Source organism: Theobroma umbraticum, unplaced genomic scaffold (genome assembly GCF_002168275.2).
Source record: "Theobroma umbraticum cultivar Fairchild unplaced genomic scaffold, ASM216827v3 scaffold_147.0, whole genome shotgun sequence".
Classification (NCBI taxonomy): Eukaryota; Viridiplantae; Streptophyta; class Magnoliopsida; order Malvales; family Malvaceae; genus Theobroma; species Theobroma umbraticum.
This window is the reverse complement of record NW_018397259.1, coordinates 10,070,551-10,091,509: the sequence shown is the minus strand read 5'-3', so window position 1 is coordinate 10,091,509 and position 20,959 is coordinate 10,070,551. Positions and strand designations below refer to the sequence as shown.

Below are 20,959 nucleotides of genomic sequence, written 5' to 3'. Positions count from 1 at the left end.
CTTGGTCCTTTTGCCATCCAACCATGAATGAGATTATGACAAAAATTTAAAAAAAATTGAGTATTTTGAGTAAATTTCCTTTTTTATTTCTTTTTATTTCAATTGTAAATTTATACTAATACAAATTAAAAATATAAATTATGTCCAGCCTTAACGTGTTGTTATTTTTTAAATAAAAAAATTTATATTTCTTACTGTTTCAATTTTTTTCATGCATGTGATTTTTGTCTCTAATTAGCACATTGTAAATAAATTCTATTTTCGTATAGTGTTGCAACGTTAATTTCACCTTATAAAATTATCAACACATTCATAATTCAAAAGTTAATTTATTTATTTATATTTAATTTTTTTTATAATTTCATGAAACGAAATTAACGGTGTAATTCTCTATAAAAATAAAACTTATTTATAAGATACTAATTGAGAAAATTACAAGAGTGCCCATCTGAAAAGAAAATTAAAACCGTAACTGATGCTAGTGGAGTTTATTGAAAAAATAAACAACCAATTTATTAAATTTATTAAATAAATATAATTTTACGTGTTGTGTGGGTGTGTATTTATTTGTTGGTGGAGACAAAGACGGAAAACACATTGACTAACTTCGGCCTTAATAAATTTATTAACTTTTATAAGTTTAAACTTGCAAAATGAGACATTGATTTATGAATTTTAGTGGTCAAATCATAGCTAAGAAGAAGAAGAAAAAAAAATAACATAAAAAAGGCAGACTGGTGGGCAATGACCAAGGCACTGAGTCAATCCAAAAAAGGAAAGTCACTGGACTCACCTGTAGTTTTCTAGTTAGCCATCATATTTTTTTTCCATTACCTTGATAATGCATCATTAACTACACTGATTATGTGTTAATCACTGAAAAGTTTGGCTTAATTTTTAATTGCAAAATTCCTCTTAAGAAAAAAAAAGTTCATTTATAAACTTAAATTTTCATTCATCAAGCATTTTCACTCAATGATCGATACATAATCTTTTGATTACAAAATAAAATTGGAATACTTTTCTTTCCTTGAATCAAGAAAAACAATGTTTGATTAATTACTAATATTATAATCTTAAGGAACAGTTCAATTAATGGTCAATTAAGGTGATATTTAAGAAAATAAATTTATAATACACGTATCTTTTACAAAACTCATGTTTCAATCCAAAAATTATATTTATTAGGCGAACAATTTTTTTTTATAAGTTTATTAATGTAAAATCCGTGATATTTTAATCCACTCAATTATACAACGTTTTTGTTACACTAGCTTTTTCATCTATAGAAAAGAGAAATCCATATTGATTCGAATTTACCTAAACTCTAATATCTTTTTTCATCTTAGTTTACCATTATATTGATCATAACATTTCTTATAAAAGATTCAATGAAGAATTAAGCATGCTTTAATACTATTTTTTACGAATTCTCATTTTAAATTCAAAAACAGGTTTGTTAGTTAAAAACCTTTATTTGAAAAACTTAAAGACTTATTTTATCTCTTTGATCCGTAACACATCACTCTTCTTCAATTTAACAGTAAATTAAATTTAAACTATTTTCTAAAATAATATTTAATCATACTCATTAATTAGACTCTAATATTAAATATTTTCATGAAATACGAAATGTAATAATCAAAAAATTGACTTGAGATGAGTTATGACTCTTCACGTGTTTGTAAATATAAACATAGATATATCCATCCCCTAGGTGTGTTGGCAATTTATTAACCACCACTATTTTATCCTATTATATTCTATTTTTATTTATTTTATTAAAATTTAAAATTTTAACCAAACTCAACGATATGTAAAAGAAGTTGACTCAATTCCAATACCACAAACAAGACAAATCTAAGAACGAGAACAAGATAACGTGCATTAAATATGAAAATAACGTAACCAAATATAAACTCAACAAAATTTAAAAAAATATTAAAATGAAAAATAAAAACAATAAATGATGCAAAAAATAATTAAAATACAAGTGGGCCTTTCATGTATGAATTGATGAAATTGAAAACGAAACCTTACCCCTCCCACCAAATTTAATTAATAAATACTCTGTGGACCGGTGCCATTTTTTTTTCTTTTTAAGTTTTATTTTTATTTTCCTTTTTTTGACAAACGAATGGTTCCCTTTCAAGTTAATTTAATAAATGATGTCGTTTTGTTTGATGAGACGAGGGATACTAGTTTCGTTTAGCCATGATTACCTAGGAATGGATATGATGCTTTCCCTGTTGCTGATTTGTTGTGGGTCTAAATAAAACAAAAGAACGAAGACAAAAAATAAAGAATTTGTTCTATCATAGGATAAACATCAAACCTATTAAACTAAACAATTTTTTTTAGGCATAATGATTGATATTATTTTAAAATATTAAAATAAGTTTTTATTTTTTATTATGATTAAGTCAGTTTGTGTATTTTTATTTTACATTAAATTGAGCTTTTTTATTAATAATTAATTTATTATCATTAATAAAAAAATTATGTATCATTTTATATTTATATAATATTAATGTGAAGGATAAAAAATTTTATATAACAATATTATCGTGCTACATTAGTAAGTCACGTCGTCATCTATTATGATTAAGGTTGATTTTAGAGTAAAACGATCAAAATAAAAGCTTTAGGTATGATATTTTCATAAATGTTATAAATTTATAATAATATAATTAATTATATTAAAAATATAAAAAATTAAGATAATTAATAAATATCTACCTATTCTCTCATGTCTAATAAATATTTATTTTTTCTGACTTTCATATCTTTATCGATTTTCAATTATTTATCGTATTTTTTATTAAAAATATATAAAAGTTAAATTAATTAATAAAATAACATATTTTCTTATTTCCACGTGCTTAATAAATCTTAATTTTGTTTATCAATTTTCAATTCTCACAATGTTATTAATTCTCAATTATTTCTCTCATTCACAATGAAGGATAATATGTATTTAATGGTCTCTAGTTGTTATTTTTTTCTATATGTAAAATTAATTATTTTGTTCAAGTTATAATATCCACCTGTAAATTTTTTTTCCACATTTGCTTTTTATTCTTTAACTTCAATAAAAAAAACTTCATTTTTTAATTTCAATAAAAAATGCTTCATTTGAAAATTTAACTTTAGGCTTTAAAATTATTGAGTTGCTCGTAATTATAACATATCAGTATATCACGTTAATGCTATATTGCTATATAACATAAAATGCTGAATAATATTATATAAATTTTTAATTTTAATAAAAAATTAATAATAATCAAATTTAATATATAACGTAATTTAATGATATAGTCACGTAATAACTGATACAATCACGTTAACTTAATTATCACGTTTGATGTTATATAAATAGAAAATGTCAGTTCATATTGAATTTGAAAATAATTAATTTTTTGTTAAAATTAAAAGTTAATACAAAAAACCATAATTAACTCAAAATACAAAAAAAAAAATCCTAATTAACCTAAAAGGACATTAACCCTTTGTAGTTTCAAAATACCAATTTCCCCCCATGACCAACTACCCCAATAGTCAACCCAATACTGACTTTGGACCCCACTGCCACATCACTTAAAGTTGCCCAATAAAATTCCTTTGCCAACAAAATTACCCTCTCTTCCCTTAACCCTTTTTTTTTTTGTCCTTTTTCTTCTTTGCAACTCTCTTCTTCTTTCTTGACATCTTCCAACTCTTTGCTTCTCTTTTCCTTCATATATGAAATGATTGCTTATGATTGCATTTTATTAATTAATATTTGTTAATTCCCAAATTCCAATTTGGGTGGAACCTTGGTGGATCAGAATTGGACTAACATAATCTTTCCTAAAGTCTTCCACCTACTAATTAAAATAAATAATATTGAACTTATAACTAAAAATATCCATTTCTTAATTCAAACTATTTTCTCATGGCTTCAAAATTATAAAAGTATATCACTACTACATATTAATATCAATAAAATACTCATTAATATTAATTAAGCTAAAGTATATTTCACACACGGTTAGTTTATAATTATATAATACAATTAGTAAATTAAATATTATCTTCTCATTAATAAATAAATTTAAAAATTATAAAATGTAAATACTTATAAATCTTAAAATATTTTATTTATATATATATGAGATGACACGTGACATAATATGAATTGATAGTGTATCGAATATAGTCCTTTCACATTAAATTTAATTATCTTTTTTTGAGATAAATATTGTTTTAATTTGACTTTTTAATTAATTTTTTTTAAGAAAAGAAGATTCAAATTGATATTATTTAAATAAGAAGATTATGCACTAATAAATGAGTCACATGCTAAGGTGCAATTTTTCTAAACTTCAACATTAATTATTTAAATATTTGATTGATTTAAATTTTAATAAACATATATTTGAAAACTATTCTATTCAAAACTTTCAAAAAATAATTTTTTACAATATTAATTAACCATGATTCATAAATAAATAATAATTAATTTTTTTAAAAATTACTACAACAATCAACTTCGATAAAATAAGATATTTATGTTAATAAAAATAAATATTTATATTTAAAGTACTGTCAGCATACTTATACACTGTCACTTACTAGTAAGATAATATATCATAAATGTATAAAAGTAAAAATTCAAAAATTGTTTAAAATTAATATTTTTAAAATCATAAATATTTGTTTTTAAATTTTTTTTATTAACAAAGTGACAATATTTGACTAATTAACCATATAATTTATATATTGTCAATACATGGTGGGCTTCAAAAGGCAGTTTCAGGGCCTGGCTCAAGCTCCTCTAATCATTTTTAATTCTTATCATCGACTGCGTATAGATTGTTCGATGTTTGGCGTGATAGAATTTTGGATTTGGCATTTGCTTTTTCTCTTTCAACAAACGTTTTCCCACAATTCATTTATACGGCCAAAAAAATCTCCCGCTATTTTTTTTTTATCTATTCTTCTCTTATCTGGGTCTAAGATAAAAGGTTCCTTGGTGGAACTGGTTTCCTCAACGAGTTGGGTAATTGTTAGATAATTTTATTGAACAGGGTGGGTTTATTTTTATATTCCAGGCAGAGGCAGGATTCAAAGTTATTTTTTCAATTGAGTGGGTGGTAGTTTAATGGCGTCTCCTGCAATTAAACCAGGGGCATTGGTTACTTTACCAGAGCTTCAACCATCTTCCGAGTTTTTCAAGGAAGGAGCCTCACTAAGAGTAACCGGGAAGTATGAATTCTGCTCTAACAAGTTTTACCTGGCCCTTTTCTTTTTTCATTTTTTGTATGCATTTTCGCTACTTTATTAGCTGATCACCGACCCTTCACGTGGCCTTGTTTGTTTGTTTTTTGAGATAGTCAAGGTCCAATGTACCAAAAAGAAGTAGTAGTACGTGTTAATATAGTGACAGTGGTTTTGGGGTTTGTGGCAACAGTGTTGGTGACATTGGTTCTTGCAGACTTGCCCAAAAATGAAGAAGAAAAAAAGGGCCTGGTTGTTGCAGTGATGCGAAATTGTTAGAATTTTTGGTGTTCATGTGAGAATGGGGGTGAAGGAAGGCGACGATTGAGATGATGGTGGTAAAGTTTGATGGTTTAGGAGGCAGAGGTGGTATGGTTATGGGGAGGTGGAGGTGGAGGTGGCAAAGTATGGTGTTGGAGGCAGAGGAGGTCAACATTAATATGTGAGGTGGCTTGATATTCTGGCCGTGGAGGTGGAGACAATGGCGTGAGTATGATGTTGGCAGGAGTGGTGATCTTGGTTGCATGGTAGTAGTAATTGAAGGGATAGGCAATGGTAAAGTTCATGATTGGTTTTGCTTGAAGAATAGATGCAAGAATTTGTCTAGTTGTCAGAAGGAATGCAGAACCCAACCCATAGTTTAGACATCTGAATCTTTATATTCTAAGATTTTCCATGTCAACATGAATATGTGAGGTGGCTCAATATTTTGGCAGTGGAGGTGGTGACAGTGGCGTGGTATTTGTTGGTTGTAGATGACAAATGAGTGAGTATGATGTTGGCAGAAGTGGTGATCCTGGTTACATGGTTGTAGCAATTGGAAGGATGGGCAAAGGTAAAGTTCATGATGGGTTTTGCTTGAAGAATTGATGTAAGAATTTGTCTAGTTGTCCACCTCACAGAAGAAATGCAGAAGCCAACCTTTAGATTAGGCTTCTGAATCTTTATATTCTAAGGTGTTCCATGTCTTTTGGAAATGAGGATGGATGTCATAACATATAATATAAACTGAACATTTGCTTCTCAGATCCCATCTCTGTTTCCAGAGAAAAGAAAAAAGGTCTACATAGGAAAGGCTGAGATAAAAAAAAAATGAAAAAACATGAAATGAACATGCTTAGAGAATATTACATATAAAAATGATCTTCCAGTTTCATGTTGTTTGTTATTGTTATGGCCCATTATTTCTTAATAATTGCATGTCAGGTGTTATGGCCTATGGTTTCTTAGAAATAATGTTATTCTCTTGTCTGGATTCCTTTATATGTTGTGATCTCTCAGTAGCATGACAGGTCATAGAACAATAATCCGTTTCTTTATTTTATCATACCATCTGCCCTCAAAATAATTGTAATCTTGGATGATACCCTTTGAATTGATGCAGAGTTCTATTTCTAATTTTTTTAGTATCTAAAACTTATGGTTTGGAGATTGTTTGGAAGAAAAATTCACAGAAGAACACTCTAATTTAACACTATGCTACATCATGGAAAAGACTAGTGCCCCATGCGTAAGTCTAATTTTTTGAGCCTAACCCCATGAGAAAGTCTGTTAATGGCTTATAATGAAAGTCGATACTTTCTTCTCCACCAAATTTAATGCCTAAAACAAAAGTTTGTAAGAGTTTCCATGCATCAATATTTCTCTTGTTTAGGTGTCCAAACCATACCTGGTTTGATCTCTTGATCATTCTTGCTATAAATTATTCTCAATTTTGGGGATCATCTTGAATTGGTATGAAGGGGCCAAGGAGGGAAAAGTAATATGAGGAAAAGCATAGGGTTATACTTTTCTTACAGTAGTAATTTGGATATTAACTAATTTCTTTTAATCCAGCTAGATTGCCCTTTAACCAGGGAAATATCTATGGCCAGTGCCGACAAATTGGGTTAATACTATGTCTTGATGCTAATTTTTAGCATTTCAGATGGTTTAGGTGCCAAGCAAGATTAATTTTAGGCAAACATATCAATGATTTTAAACAATTATTTAATGCCTTACCCAATTATATAATGGTATTCTTGATTTGAGTGGCTGGATGATTGCACAATCAGTGCATTATTTTCCAGTTGTTTGTTGCTTAATTTTTATGATGTGATGTCATATCCATATTAAAAAAGGAAGAGAAGGAACTGGAAGTCTGTCTCAGGAGAACTTAAAAATCTTCATTCATCCCTAGGCTGCAAGAGTACTCTGTGGAGACGGCCATAGCTGTTATTGCTGATGAAAGTGCCACCCTAAAGGTAGATACCCAGCACTTGAGGGAACTTAGCTTCCGAGTTGGCTCCATCTTCCAGTTCATCGGTGAACTCCATATTCAACCCAACAATGAGGTAAATTCCTATACGACTAGGTTAAAGGCCTTCTGTTTGCTCTCCCTATCCCCATCCTAGACTAACGTGTTCATGCTCCATGATTTATTTCAGGCTATCTTGCAGGCACGTGCTGGTAGGAATGTTGATGGTATTGACCTCAATCTCTATCATCAGGCATTGCAGCTAGTAAGACAGTTCCAAGCTGAGCGCATGAACAATGCAACTACTTAATGAAGTTTAAGATCTCAACAGACTTGCTAATGATTTTCAAGGTACTAAAGTAAACCACTAGAACTTATATCTGTCTAAAATATGAAGAGAAATTTTCTTTTTCTGTTTTTCTTAACCGTTATGCTATCGAATTGAATATGTTTAATGTTTTCTTCAGACATCAATCAAAGTATTTCATCCAAATTTATGCTTAGCCTTGCTGTAGCATTAATGTTCAAGGCCTTATATCTTAAAACTCTTAAGCCACTGTCTTTTCTTCTTCATGCCTTAAATGCTATGATAGATTACTTAGGTAAAAATGTGGACTTTAGTATTTAAACCTACATACAGCATAAATAATTTTGTTATTTAGTTGAATCTTAGAGCTATTGTGGTGTTATTCCCGTTGTCAAACATGGAAGCATCTTACTGGGGTGATTTTTCTCAAGTAACCCTTTTCAAAGGAACAACCGAGCACCTGAGGGTACAAGTTAAATAGGATTTATCTGACTGTAGCTAGGACTGTAACATAACATGCTGCAATAATTCAGTGCAACAATCTTGTTGTGTTGTTGCATTTCTTTGGAACAAACATTGTTGCGTTGTAGTACAACAGAGTAGGCTGGCACATTAATCATCAGTTTGGATTGGGTGCTCTTACACTAGCAAAGCCTCTAGGATATGATAATGATTGATGCAGCACATGGTTTTGTCCTGCACTTTTATAAAAAATATTTCCTGATCGATTTGTTTGATTGCATTTGGCCATTGGTGCTGTACGCTAACAGATAAACACTCAGACAATTAGCTTTTACATACAACATCTGACGATTTTAGATCTGAGTTTTAACCTTGAATTAGATATTTTTAAGGGTCAAATCCTGTCAAAGGAGCATTTGAGTTCCATTTTACCAGGGATGGCCCCAAAATTCTTCAAATAACGTTCTCTTCCTATTGACCTTAGCTAAAAAATTCTCCAAATAGAGCAACTTGATTCAGTATAATCCAGTAGAAGGTTTGTTACGTATGTCAGTGAGTTAGAAACTTAAGGATTATGTCACAGGACCATTATCTTCTTCTCCAAAGGTTAACTTATAGGGATGTGCAGTGCAGTGTCTACGATGATAAGTCTAGCACTCCTTTCTTACTTAGCCGATGTAAGATTCTGTAATATTCTCTCCCACTTAAATTCGTGACATCTATGTCAGTCGGGTCACCTTGTCTACTCCACTTGTTGGAGTGTTTGGAATGATATCGAAATCAAATTCAAGTTGGTTCTGATATTATTTTATCGTGAAATTATTATCTTTCTCCTTAAAAGATTAACTCATTAGAATATGCAGCGTCATGTTTGTAAGCCCAGGACCGTAACAATAAGACTTTGCTTGCATAGCCCGGATGCATCTTTTGGTAAAGCTCGTGGTCAGTAGGGATGCTGGTAGAAAAAACAAAAAAAAAAAAGATTTTTACATCGGCAGATTATGCATTGGACTGCGGTGTGGGCCATCATTAACTTGTTATCGGGCTTTATACATCAAATCCATGTCTTCGCAACAACTTTATGGGTTTCCTGGGCTTCCATGACAGGCTGCTGGTTATAGTAGATTCCGACCAAAGTATATCAATTGAAATTTTAGAAAATTCATTAAAAATGGTTAATCTTTCTTTTTTATGTTAGTTAATCCTTTTAGGCCGCATCATTTACTCTATTCTATTGGCAAGATTTTAATTGGATACTGAAAATCATTACTACCTTCAAATAATCAATTGGATTTGATGTCATAAAGTCCCCTTAGAATTAATAAAAAATGGGTTTAAAGAATGGGCTTTTCAAGGTTAGTGGATGATGCTCAATTGCTCATGCTTCCTTTTATTGCAAGCCAACCAATTGAAAGAAAGCACCAGATTTCTCATCAAAATCCATGCCGTTAATTGGTCGTTTAAAGTCCACACCTACCCTATCAGTAAAAAGATTTTCTTTTTGTCTTTTTTTTGGATGCCTCGAAGTAAAATCCTTTTAAGCAAGAAATACTCTTTTACTTTTATATATTATAAATTTATTTTTCATAATTTTTTATATTAAAAAAATACATATTTATACTATAAAATTTTTAATTTTAATATGAAGTATATTAAAATTCGAATTTTCACCTTAATTTTTGTAAGAATAATAGACACGGAGAGGAAAATAATTAAAAAAGACGGGTCCGGCTTGGTTGGGGGTAAATGCGGAAAAGAAACGCTTTACATGTCGCTATCCCGTACGCCGCCCCACATGTGATTCTGGAGTTCAGTACATGTCGGCTTCTGATTAGTTGAAATCACAGCTACGTGGTGGGACCACTTGATCCCGTGGCCTCCTTGCAATCAATGATCCGGTGGTCTTTCCACCGACCTCATCATGTCGTCGTCCAGTGGGTCGTTGCAGTCTCAATGCTCTTCTTTCCTTTTCGGTTTTTGCTTTTTTTTATCACAGCTTTTGCAAGCTCAGCTCATCTTCCATGTGGTTACTCATACCCAAATTGACCCAATCCAAGGTATTTGATCAATCATGATTCATCATTAGGTGGGGTTTAATGGGAATAAATTTTCTCATATTTCTCTTCATCAATTATTAACCGATTTTTGTCCGTCTCAAATTTTAATATAAAACAATCAAAATCAAATTTTTTATTTAAATTTTTATATAAAAAAGGAAAAAAAATATGGTTAATGTGCGTCCATCATCCCATAATTATGATTGCTTTTAGAATTTAAAACTATGAAGTTCCTAAATGTGTAGCTTCTAATAATGATGTCTATAATCCAAGGGATGGATGGTACAAGTTTTCGTTCCAATATCTTCTCTAGCATGATTCAAAACCCAATAAGGTTAAAACATCAAATTCATTGAAAATTCTTCGGCTGCTCATCTTTAAATCAACACTACTAGAAGAAACTATAATGTTCTTATTTTGGAATATATTATGAGTGGTGCAAATTTTCAAAGGGTGCAATGTCAATCATTATTTGCTTTTAAAGACATCACACATCCAACATAATTTTAACATTTACATCATCTCCTTGTATATCAAATAATTTCGAGATGTTACGTACTAACACGCACTAAAGTCCAAATTACAAGCAATTTCAGATTTTTTGATGATTTTAAATTTTAAATTTATAATTTAAAATTTAGGATTTAGAGTCGTTTAAGGTTTAAACTCTTTTTTTCCTTAAATATCATTAAATTTAACACAGTTTTAATTAATGTCAAACTCAAATTCAAATTCAAGGACATATTTGTGGAAAATGCATATACTCCTTGGAAAAAAACCATGATGTGAAGTTTGAAGAAAAAGTTGGGTACTAGTCACAAAAACTCCATGATGGATAAGTGCATGTTACCGACATGAACATCCCAAAGCCATCACATTCTAGCTAGTTGGGTATGGGTCGTAGCCTTAACAAACCATGCCTTTCTCTCATCTCCACACACTTGTTCCCCTTCCTTGACCTCAAATTTTACTGGACAGAGACTTTTGTCTGTGTCTTATACCTAGGATGCTGGTAGGATTTTTCTGTGAGTCATCTTGAGCCCTGATCTTTGTTCACAAAAGATATGTACACGTTTTTTACATGCCTAATCTTCTTTCTTGGTCGGTAATGTACATGCTTAAACTATCATCATTGATAACTGATATTTACATTTTTTTTTTTTTTTTTTGGCAACGGAGATTTTTTCTTTATAAAAAAGAAAGATTTGATTATTATTTTTAAATAAAAAATATGTACATTTATTACTATGCATCAGATATTCGACTATAAAAAATATGAATTTATTTCTTTGAATAAAACATTAATTTTTCATGCTTTAGGTTTCATATATATACATATGATTAATATAATATCAATCTACGTGTATAGGTTTGATATATGCATTTGTAATTATGTTACGCCCGTGGTTTTAGGTAAAGGTCAAGTCTCCTTCCCCTTCATTTTCTTATTCTATGATATCCTACCTTAGATCCAATTTGCAAGATTTAGATGATTATTTTTTCTATGAATTCTTTCATGGGATGGTCTACCTGTTATTTGTTTCCTCCTGCCACTAGCCAAATGGGAAGTAATTAAAACAACCTAATATTATTAAATATTGAGATTGCATGATTGGGTTCATGAAAAAGTGCATGGAAGATTGAAAAACTTATTAGAAAAACAAGAAAAAAGAGAAAAAGTTGAACCTTTGCTTGACTGAATTAGATGCAAAAATGCAAGAAAATCAGCACGGGATCTGTTCATGGATTGTTTCCGCACGTCTTTATTCAAAGGGCTTCCACATAGAGATACCTGAATTTTACCTTTGATGGGTCCATTTTTCAGTATCGTAATGTCATTGATTTTGTCCATGTAGGTTTAGGAAATATTGAGACACGTTAGGAGTGAGTACTTGTATCAGGGTAAGTGTTGAAGAGGAAATAAATACGATATTTTCAATCTCATGTTAAGTATATAGAAAAATTTTTAAAAATTTATAAACGTGAGTGTTACACGTTGAAAAAAGAACAATAATTGCTCAACACACGCATATTCAGAATATAAACAGACTCGTATTCTTGCCAAAAACAAGTGTTCCCTTAGATTAAACTTCTCCCTCTAGAATTTCAATGCCACCCAACCACCACCTGTTTCATGAGAATTTAATTGTTTTGACCCTGAAATTATCAATTCAATCAGACGAAAAGTCTGCCTTCTTGTTTTAATATTTGCTATAGCAGGATCGGCATTAATTTCCTCTTTCTCATCCTAGAAATGAACTAAACGAGGGAAAAAAGACACTTGCATGATCATGGATAGTGTGAGTTTGGGTTGCTTCTTTCTCATTTTGTCATAAGAAAAAATGAAAACCCAGAGAAAATTAATTCCTTTTTTTTTATTCAATATCTTAGAATCAAGGGTGGAGTTAGAGCATTTTTAAAAAGTGGGTTAAACAAAAAGAAACATTAAATAATTAAAGAGAATTTTATATATAATTTAATTATCAATTATTTAAAAAATTAAATAAAATTCAAAAGGTATTGGACATACAAAAAAAAAAACATTAACAGTAATAATGGTATCATTTATATATATAACTGAATGAAACTATAAAAAGAGTCTCTTTCAATCTTTGCGCATAAACATGGAAGAGAAAATAATTTTTCAAATTCAAATAAATTATCTCTTTGTTTTGACACTTTTCTTATTTTCTATTTACCTCTTAAATTGCTAATTAACATATTGGGTTATTGAGTTGAACTATTAAGATATGATATGTTATGATAGGATACTATGTTAGATTGTTAATATATAATATATTATGATAGACTTAGATTTATATTAAAATTTAATGAGTTTGTATTAGTAGACTCACTTTTATTTTTTTAAAAAATTTGATAGGCTTAACATATTAGTTTATAATTTATTTATTGGGCTTAATTAGTAATATATTAACCATAATTATTTTAATTTTATCAAACAGTTTGAAGAATAAAACTAATTAAATAAAAAATTATTTTGAGAGCCATTAAAAATATAAAATAAATAAATTTATTTTGAAAGAAATACAATTATTTTATTTTATTAATTTATATGTATATCTTTGTTACTTAAAATTTGCAACAACATACATGCTAAAATGCATTGATTATTTTGAATTAAAAATGATGTATTGATGAAATTTTAAATAACAATGAAAAGCTGTAATTTATATTTAAAAATTATATAATAATTTATTTATTTTTAAATATTAAAATTATAAAAAATAAAATTCACATAATATAAAAAAGATGAATATGACAAGTAGAAGATAGAATTCATATATGATAGAATAAAAACAAAGAAAACGAATATGATTAATGGTTGATGGTTTATAGGAATTTATATAATAAAAATTTATTAAAAAAATTATATAATAAATAATAAATTTTTATATATATATTTTTTAAATTTTGGGGGTCCCTCATCCCATAAGGAGGCTCCGCCCCTGCTAATGGTTCGTGTAATGATGTAATCATAGAAACTAGAAGACTAAACGAATATTATGTAATCCCATGCGCAACCCTGCCATCACCAACCCTTTAAGCATCAGACAAAATGCAAACATCTAAAACCTGCACCAGCTTTTGTTCCCATCCCAAAACCCATGCTCAGGTCAAAGAGCTTGGTCCCCCCATTGCCGCAATTCCATTACTTGTGCAACTCAAGTATCTTAAGCAAATCTTACAGCATGCAGTTGCTCCACAACCTCTCTCCACTAGCAAGTTAGCAAAGCAACCTGTTAACCTTTTTATATCCTTGTTCAAATTCCTGCATCATGCAATTAAGTAATGGGTATAAGTACCATTATAAAATTCAATGAATTAATATAAAACATAAAATTAAATCATTCTATCAACTAGGTTCATCTTTTCAACAAGGTTTAAGAATCCATACACAGACCTAAAAGCTTGGTCCCCATTTCTGCAACTTGTCAGGCAGTTTCCAATGCAATATCTTCAACCCCATGTAGTTGCTCCATAGCCTACTCTACTAGCAAGTAGCCAAGCAACCTTTTAGCCTTTTTATGGCAAAAAAATTCCTTGTCCAAACACATGCATCATGTATATTTGGGAGAAGAAAGCATTCGAACCAAACTTTCATAACAAAAAATACCTACACTTGTCATTGAATCAAATGTTTCAATGCAAAAACTGTTAAAACTGTATGAAGTAATATGAACCATATACTTATATAATACTATTAATTAACTGCATTTTTCCAACACGGTTTAATAACAGAGAAAAGGAAAGATCCTAGTATGTTGCAAATATGTTATCAGATTCAATTTAAGCAAACAGTGTTCTTTGACAATATCCCCAAGATTGGTCCTTTGTTTGGGGCACGTTGACTAAAGAGTCTACATCAAAGATAGCCTCATTCACAGGTCACCTAAACCAAGTCCTGGGTCAGGAGCTGGCCGACCATGAATATCAAAATTCACAAGAAAAAAAAAATTATTATTCCTTTACTTTTTCACTAAAATAACACAAGTTGTCAAAAATATATGGTAAATTATCATAATTATAAATAATATTTAGGTACCATTTATTTTTTTCACTGAATTATTTAAAAAGGTCTTTTTTTTTTTATCTTTTGATGTATGTATCACAAATGACGTAAATTCGAAAAATTAAATTATCTCCATCTTCTTGGACCAAATTTTAATTATTTTAAATAGTCATACATGATGCACATCTTTATACAAAAATTAATTTTCTCGCTATACCACTTCTTGTTCATGATTTGTTTAATTAATGGTTAATATAAAATAAATTAATCATAATGATTACTTAATGATTTGGAAACAGGAAAGAATTTGGGTGGTGTTCTCGGTCTATGAAAGAAGCTGCTGGCTAATAATTAGCCATGTGTACGGCATAGAATTCTTGGCAAAACTTTGGTTATTTGCTAAAAAGAAGAGTACATTAATATTCAAATAATTATATTGTTATTTCTATAAATATTCCATTTTTTGAATATATTTTTAATCAAATCTGTATTGGGACAACAAAAAGTCATTGAACTGTTCAAAAAATAGTAGGATGGCATGCTTATCTGTTTCATGAAAATCATTTTATTTTAGTCTAGAGCACGAAACAAAGTTTTTTATTTTTTTTATGTTAATTATATAAAAATATCTGGATGTTACCAATAATTTGGGATTTTGGAATATCTTAATCAAATTCCAAGCACACTGTTGGGGATGGAGTACATGTTTAAAATGCTGCTTTTGATTGCTATTATGGGAGCAAAATAAATTTTTAATAATGATAAAAATATTGAAAATTGTGTGTCTATATAATATAGCTCATAATTTCATACCAATTAGCTAAGTTCCAGAACATATTTAAAAACTTGTTAATGCAATTAACTTAAAATTAAGTCTATTAATTGAACAATAAATGAATAACCCAATTTTTGATAACCTAAAAGCAAGAAGTCATGCCCATTTTTGGCTAACCAAAGTTGACCCCCCCTTGATTCAACCAATGGGACACAACCCCCCAATTTGAATCAACAAATTCTCATTTTCTTTTCCTAATAATCCATGCTAACATGGAAATTTTATACAACAAATCATGAACTGGATTTGTAGAAAACACATTCAAACCGTATATGAGAAAAAAATCATAAAAAATTAACTAAACTTGTTTAAATATAGTAAGAAACGTGTAAAGGTTTAACCAAAAAGGCCAAGGCAAAAAAGTTGGTTTTGGTGTGCAAAATGTTTGAAAAGCAAAAGAACTGTTGTAGTTTGGTTTTGTTGTTTGCATGTTAATGATACATGTACAACCTTGCTTCTTTCTTTGTTTTCTTCTCCACAGGTAAAAAAGAGCTAAGAGAACCAGAAGAAAACAAAGAAAACAAAGAAAAGTACTTCCTTTTCTTTTCCCCATGGATTGTTTTTCTGATCCATCTCCATCTTCTCTATCTGAGTTTGTCAGCCCTTCTTGTGAGGATCACGTCGTCACATTCCGGCTGCTTGCATCAGCTTCCCGGCAAACCGGTTGTTGAGGTCTAACATGGTCTTCTTCTTGTTGCTTTTGTTTCTTTTTGGTTCGGTCTTGGTGTGGTTTTTTTCTTTTTTCTTTTTTCTTTTCTTGGTTGGAGTGGCTTGTTTCGTTGCAGAGACAGTGGAAGGAAACAGAGGGGAAGACAAGAAAGATTGGTTATTGTGTTTTTGTTTTAGTTTAGTTTGGAGTAGATTTGATACTAAAAGGACCTGTCTTTTTTTTTAAAAAGAAAAGAGAGTGAGAGAGAAAAAAAAATCAAATCTTGCTAAAAGTTTGGATTTTTTTGTTCTTCAAGATCAAATTTTGATTCACCTTAATGGATAATCTTTATTGATCTTATACAACTTGAGATTTATAGTTTCTTGGGTCTCATGAGAAAGTTCTGTTACTTTTCATTTCCTTACCTATCTTAACTAAAAGCAGAAACTAACTTTGCACATTAAGTTTTGTTGCTGTTGTTTTTTTTAAGATATACTTCTGGCCTTTTCTTTGATTTTCTGGTAAAGCAAACCAAAGGGTCCCGAGTGAATGGAAGAAAAGATCATGAGCTAAGGAAACCCGAACTCTGTATTTCCTTTTAATTTTTTGCCATTACTATAAAGGGAAATACCAACTACCTTGAAGTTCTAGCGAACTCTAGATTTCCTTTTTCACTTTCAAGTCGCCACTTGCCAAGTCCTTCAACATGCTAAAAAGATTGCAATTTCAGTTTTCCCTTTTTCCCATTTTCTTTTCTCAGCAACCAAACAGACCAGTTGATGGGATAGCCAGCTAAGTCTATGGTGTGGAGGGCTTTTATCTATTTACTAGTAGTACTTGTTTAGCTCCTCCTTCAAAATTCTAGATGGAGGGATATTGGAATTCCCTATCATAATGAATATTCTCTGTTTTGTCTTTCAGATTCACAGGTCCTTGTTTTTTGTGTTTTTAAATTGTTAGATTCCTACCTTTCTGAGTCAGATCATGTCTTTTCTTGGCTAACAGTATCACTCAGATTCAATATGCTTTAACCTTCTACTGTTTCTGAAGCAAGAATTTGAACGGAACAAAAAAATTATGTAGAAAGCTTCCTTCCTTGACAATTTTATACTATTTCCTTTGCTTGTCAGTCTTTCACGATTTGAAGTTTATGTGACTATTTATTTGTTTCCAATGGGCAGGTTTTGGATCTACAACAAGGAAACATCATTTTGTTTTTTTTGAGGTAGTGGGTATTGAATTCTAGAGGCAATGAGGCATTTTTCCTCCATGTTCAATGGATTAGCAAGGTCGTTTCCTATTAGAAGAGGGAAAAATTCAGAGAATGATGATGGAAGAGAAGCTGCTGAGGCAATGGCAAAGGATGCAAAGAAGAATGACCTGATTTTGAGGTCTTCTGGTTTTGTAAATGTTGACGGTTCCAACAATTTAGCCTCAGTTTTTTCCAAGAGGGGCAGAAAAGGAGTGAACCAGGATTGCGCATTTGTATGGGAGGTATGACAATAATTTTTACTTGGTAGATTAACGGCCTTGGCAATCTAGTTCCTTTTTTCTCTTTTGGTTTCTGGTTGATTAAATATGGCTTCTTCTTACTGGAAATAGGAATTTGGATGTCAAGCAGACATGCTATTTTGTGGGATATTTGATGGCCATGGTCCATGGGGTCATTTTGTAGCGAAAAAGGTCCGCGAATCAATGCCTTCGTCCTTGCTTTGCCATTGGCAAGAGACTCTAGCTCAGACATCCCTTGACCCGGACATCGATTTGGAATCAGATAAAAAGCATCAGAGATTCGATATATGGAAGCATTCTTATCTAAAGACTTGTGCTGCTGTTGATCAGGAGCTCCAACAGTGTCGGAAGATTGATTCCTTCTACAGTGGAACAACTGCCTTGACAATTGTCAGACAGGTAACTGGAGCTTTTACTTCTGGTAATGTATAGATGTGTAAAAAGGTGAAGTTAGTATTACTGGAAAACTGCCCTGCCTTCTATGTGGAATTCAGGCTAATTGCTTAGCAGGTGGATGTGCATTGGGATATTTACTTGTACTTGATCTTTGCACTGCTAGTGAGAATAATTTCCCATTTATATTGGGCAGGGTGACCTCATGTATGTAGCCAATATCGGTGATTCTCGGGCTGTTTTGGCAACAACTTCAGATGATGGAGACTTGATTCCCATTCAGCTTACTGTTGATTTCAAACCCAATTTACCTCGTGAGTACTCTGTCAAACTCTCCTCAAATGAAATAGCAAACCATCAAGAATTCTTATGTTTTTGGTTGATCTTGCTTGCAGAGGAGGCTGAGCGGATAATTCAGTGCAAAGGGCGGGTGTTCTGTTTGCGTGATGAGCCAGGTGTGCACAGGGTTTGGCTGCCCCATGAGGAGTCACCGGGACTGGCAATGTCTAGAGCTTTTGGGGATTACTGCATAAAGGAGTATGGACTTATTTCCGTTCCTGAAGTCACACAGAGACGTATAACCAGCAGAGACCAATTTGTTGTGCTTGCAACTGATGGGGTATGCATGTCTACTAAGACTTTGAAGAAAAGTTGAATACTATGACAAATTCTTGATATGTGATCAAATCTCGTTACTTAAGTTGAAATGAAGAAAGGTGAAGTGCTTAGACTAGGCTAACAAATTTTTTATGCTTCTGTCCCTGCAGGTATGGGATGTTATTTCCAATCAGGAAGCAGTCCAAATTGTATCTTCAACACCCGACAAGGCGAAGGCAGCTAAATGCCTGGTCGAGTGTGCTGCCCATGCTTGGAAAAAGAAGAGGAAGGGTATTGCAATGGATGATATTTCAGCCATCTGCCTCTTCTTCCACTCATCTGCTGTATCTCAGCCTGAAGCTAATCTTGTTACAACTTCAAAATAGTACTAATGTAAATGAGCGAGGTAAATTGCTCCTAAAAGTACCTATCGATCAAATATTGTATTTCTTAGTTCAATGCAATTGATAAAAAAATGTCCACTTTCATTCACATATCTTGTTCTATTTACTTAGTCCATGGAAATGATTGATTCGAGCTAACTAGTCCAGTCTCATCCATAACAAAACTTCTTTGCTTTTGCCTGATATTACCCCTATGTAGTTAATAATGATTGAACCAAGGGCAGAACTGTACATTTAACTCTATGCTACTGGACATTATACATCGTACAACCTCTCAGCTGTCCTTTTATCTTTGGTCCACTCCAGGCTTCACTAAACACTGCAGTAAATTGGTGAAAACTCAGACATGATTAGAAGACCAAAGTGACCAAATCCTGGTTGTCAATTTGTCACCATATGCATAATAATTAACATGCAATGTTCCTCAACTCAACATAAGGGTTACCATCTCAGAAAAGGAATGCTACAGGTCTTTGTCTGAAATATCTGAAGCAAAGGGGCGGTTTTGGTTAACCTGCACAGTCAAGAGCGTGGAGGAGACTCTACATTAATGAACCTAACAACTGATTGTGCTGCTTCAACCATGTTCAGCTACATTAATCTTCATGGGAATTACCCTCCTCGTGTTTTCCCTAAGGAGTGCCCGAAAAGGGGAGGAAGGGATCGAATTACTTTATTTCATGATCCATATTAATCTATAAAATATTATTTATTTTAATTCATTAGAGTTTATAATTTTGTCTGACATTAAATACTTGAATAATCAATTTTACTCTAGTACATAGTTAAATATGCAATTCACGATTCTTCTTTGAGATTGTGACATCTTGTATTTCTCTTGATACTGTCCACAATCACAAACATAAAAATACTTATTAAATAATCAAACATCAAGGGATATTGAACTTTATTTACTTTGTTTTGATTGCTACAAATCATATTAGTAATAAAATAATGAGAAAGAGTGGATCCTTTTCTTCCTTTGTGGTAAAGCAACAAGGATTCTATTTTAAAAATCATTTTCTTACTTTAAATTAGAATTCCATTAATAAAATAATCATGTTAACTATGTTTATCACAAGCCGTGAAGTTAATTTATGTGCAGATTAATTGACTAATTATATAAATCAATATCCTTTTCGCTTTCACAAACTTTCACAATTAGGAAACGAATTTAAATAATTATTATCTAATAATATTTTACTTACTTTTTCATAAAAAAATTAAAAGATTTAATTAGAATACTTATATAATGATTACAAGATTCATGGTGGGAACATTTTTGGCTCCTCATCCAATTATGCATGGCCATGGTGCAGAAATGACAAAGACAGAACAAGATCAAATGATTGCAAGATCCACTTGGATTGAAAATGTTACCGACCCACTTAAACGCCCATGGCTAACTTAACAAAAAAAAAAAATCTAAGAAAATCAACTCCTAGTCCTATGGAACAAATAATCTGAAACTAGTATTTCTTCCCATTCTAAATATTTATTTATATTTAGTTTTTACGAAGTTGATTTTGATGTATTTTATATTAAAATTTAAATTTTTCAGAAAAAAAGTGTAAATATAAATAAATATTTTTTTTTGTATTGCCAAAGTTTTGTTTGGGTTGGGCCTCGGGTCGGGTCCTGGATAAAAATAAGATATAAAAGAAGGTCTCTTGGATCATCTGGCCCAAAAATAAGGTAATCGGGTTGGGCTTCGTTT

The 20,959-nt window shown here is 31.1% G+C and overlaps 2 protein-coding genes across 6 annotated transcripts; both read left to right on the top strand.

Annotated features, from left to right (window-relative positions):
• The first annotated feature begins 4,810 nt into the window (after window positions 1-4,810).
• MDO1 (telomere-capping, CST complex subunit) lies at window positions 4,811-8,969 on the top strand. Its single transcript, XM_021426629.1, has 3 exons — window positions 4,811-5,247; window positions 7,439-7,592; window positions 7,686-8,969. Exons 1-3 carry the CDS (start codon window positions 5,144-5,146, stop codon window positions 7,803-7,805), a joined length of 378 nt encoding a protein of 125 aa, XP_021282304.1. The 5' UTR covers window positions 4,811-5,143; the 3' UTR covers window positions 7,806-8,969.
• Window positions 8,970-16,117: 7,148 nt separating this feature from the next.
• On the top strand, window positions 16,118-19,683 carry LOC110415290 (Protein phosphatase 2C family protein). 5 transcript variants are annotated; one of them, XM_021426888.1, is made up of 7 exons: window positions 16,119-16,359; window positions 17,518-17,830; window positions 17,939-18,247; window positions 18,438-18,555; window positions 18,637-18,860; window positions 19,009-19,244; window positions 19,549-19,683. In XM_021426888.1, the coding sequence occupies exons 2-6, from the start codon at window positions 17,588-17,590 to the stop codon at window positions 19,222-19,224; spliced, it is 1,110 nt and encodes a 369-aa protein (XP_021282563.1). In that variant the 5' UTR covers window positions 16,119-16,359; window positions 17,518-17,587; the 3' UTR covers window positions 19,225-19,244; window positions 19,549-19,683. The 5 variants fall into 5 exon arrangements, with proteins under 5 accessions (XP_021282566.1, XP_021282563.1, XP_021282562.1 ...); XM_021426891.2 differs by lacking the exon at window positions 19,549-19,683 and having other exon boundaries at window positions 16,118-16,369; window positions 19,009-19,330; XM_021426887.2 differs by lacking the exon at window positions 19,549-19,683 and having other exon boundaries at window positions 16,120-16,359; window positions 19,009-19,330.
• The last annotated feature ends 1,276 nt before the right edge of the window (window positions 19,684-20,959 follow it).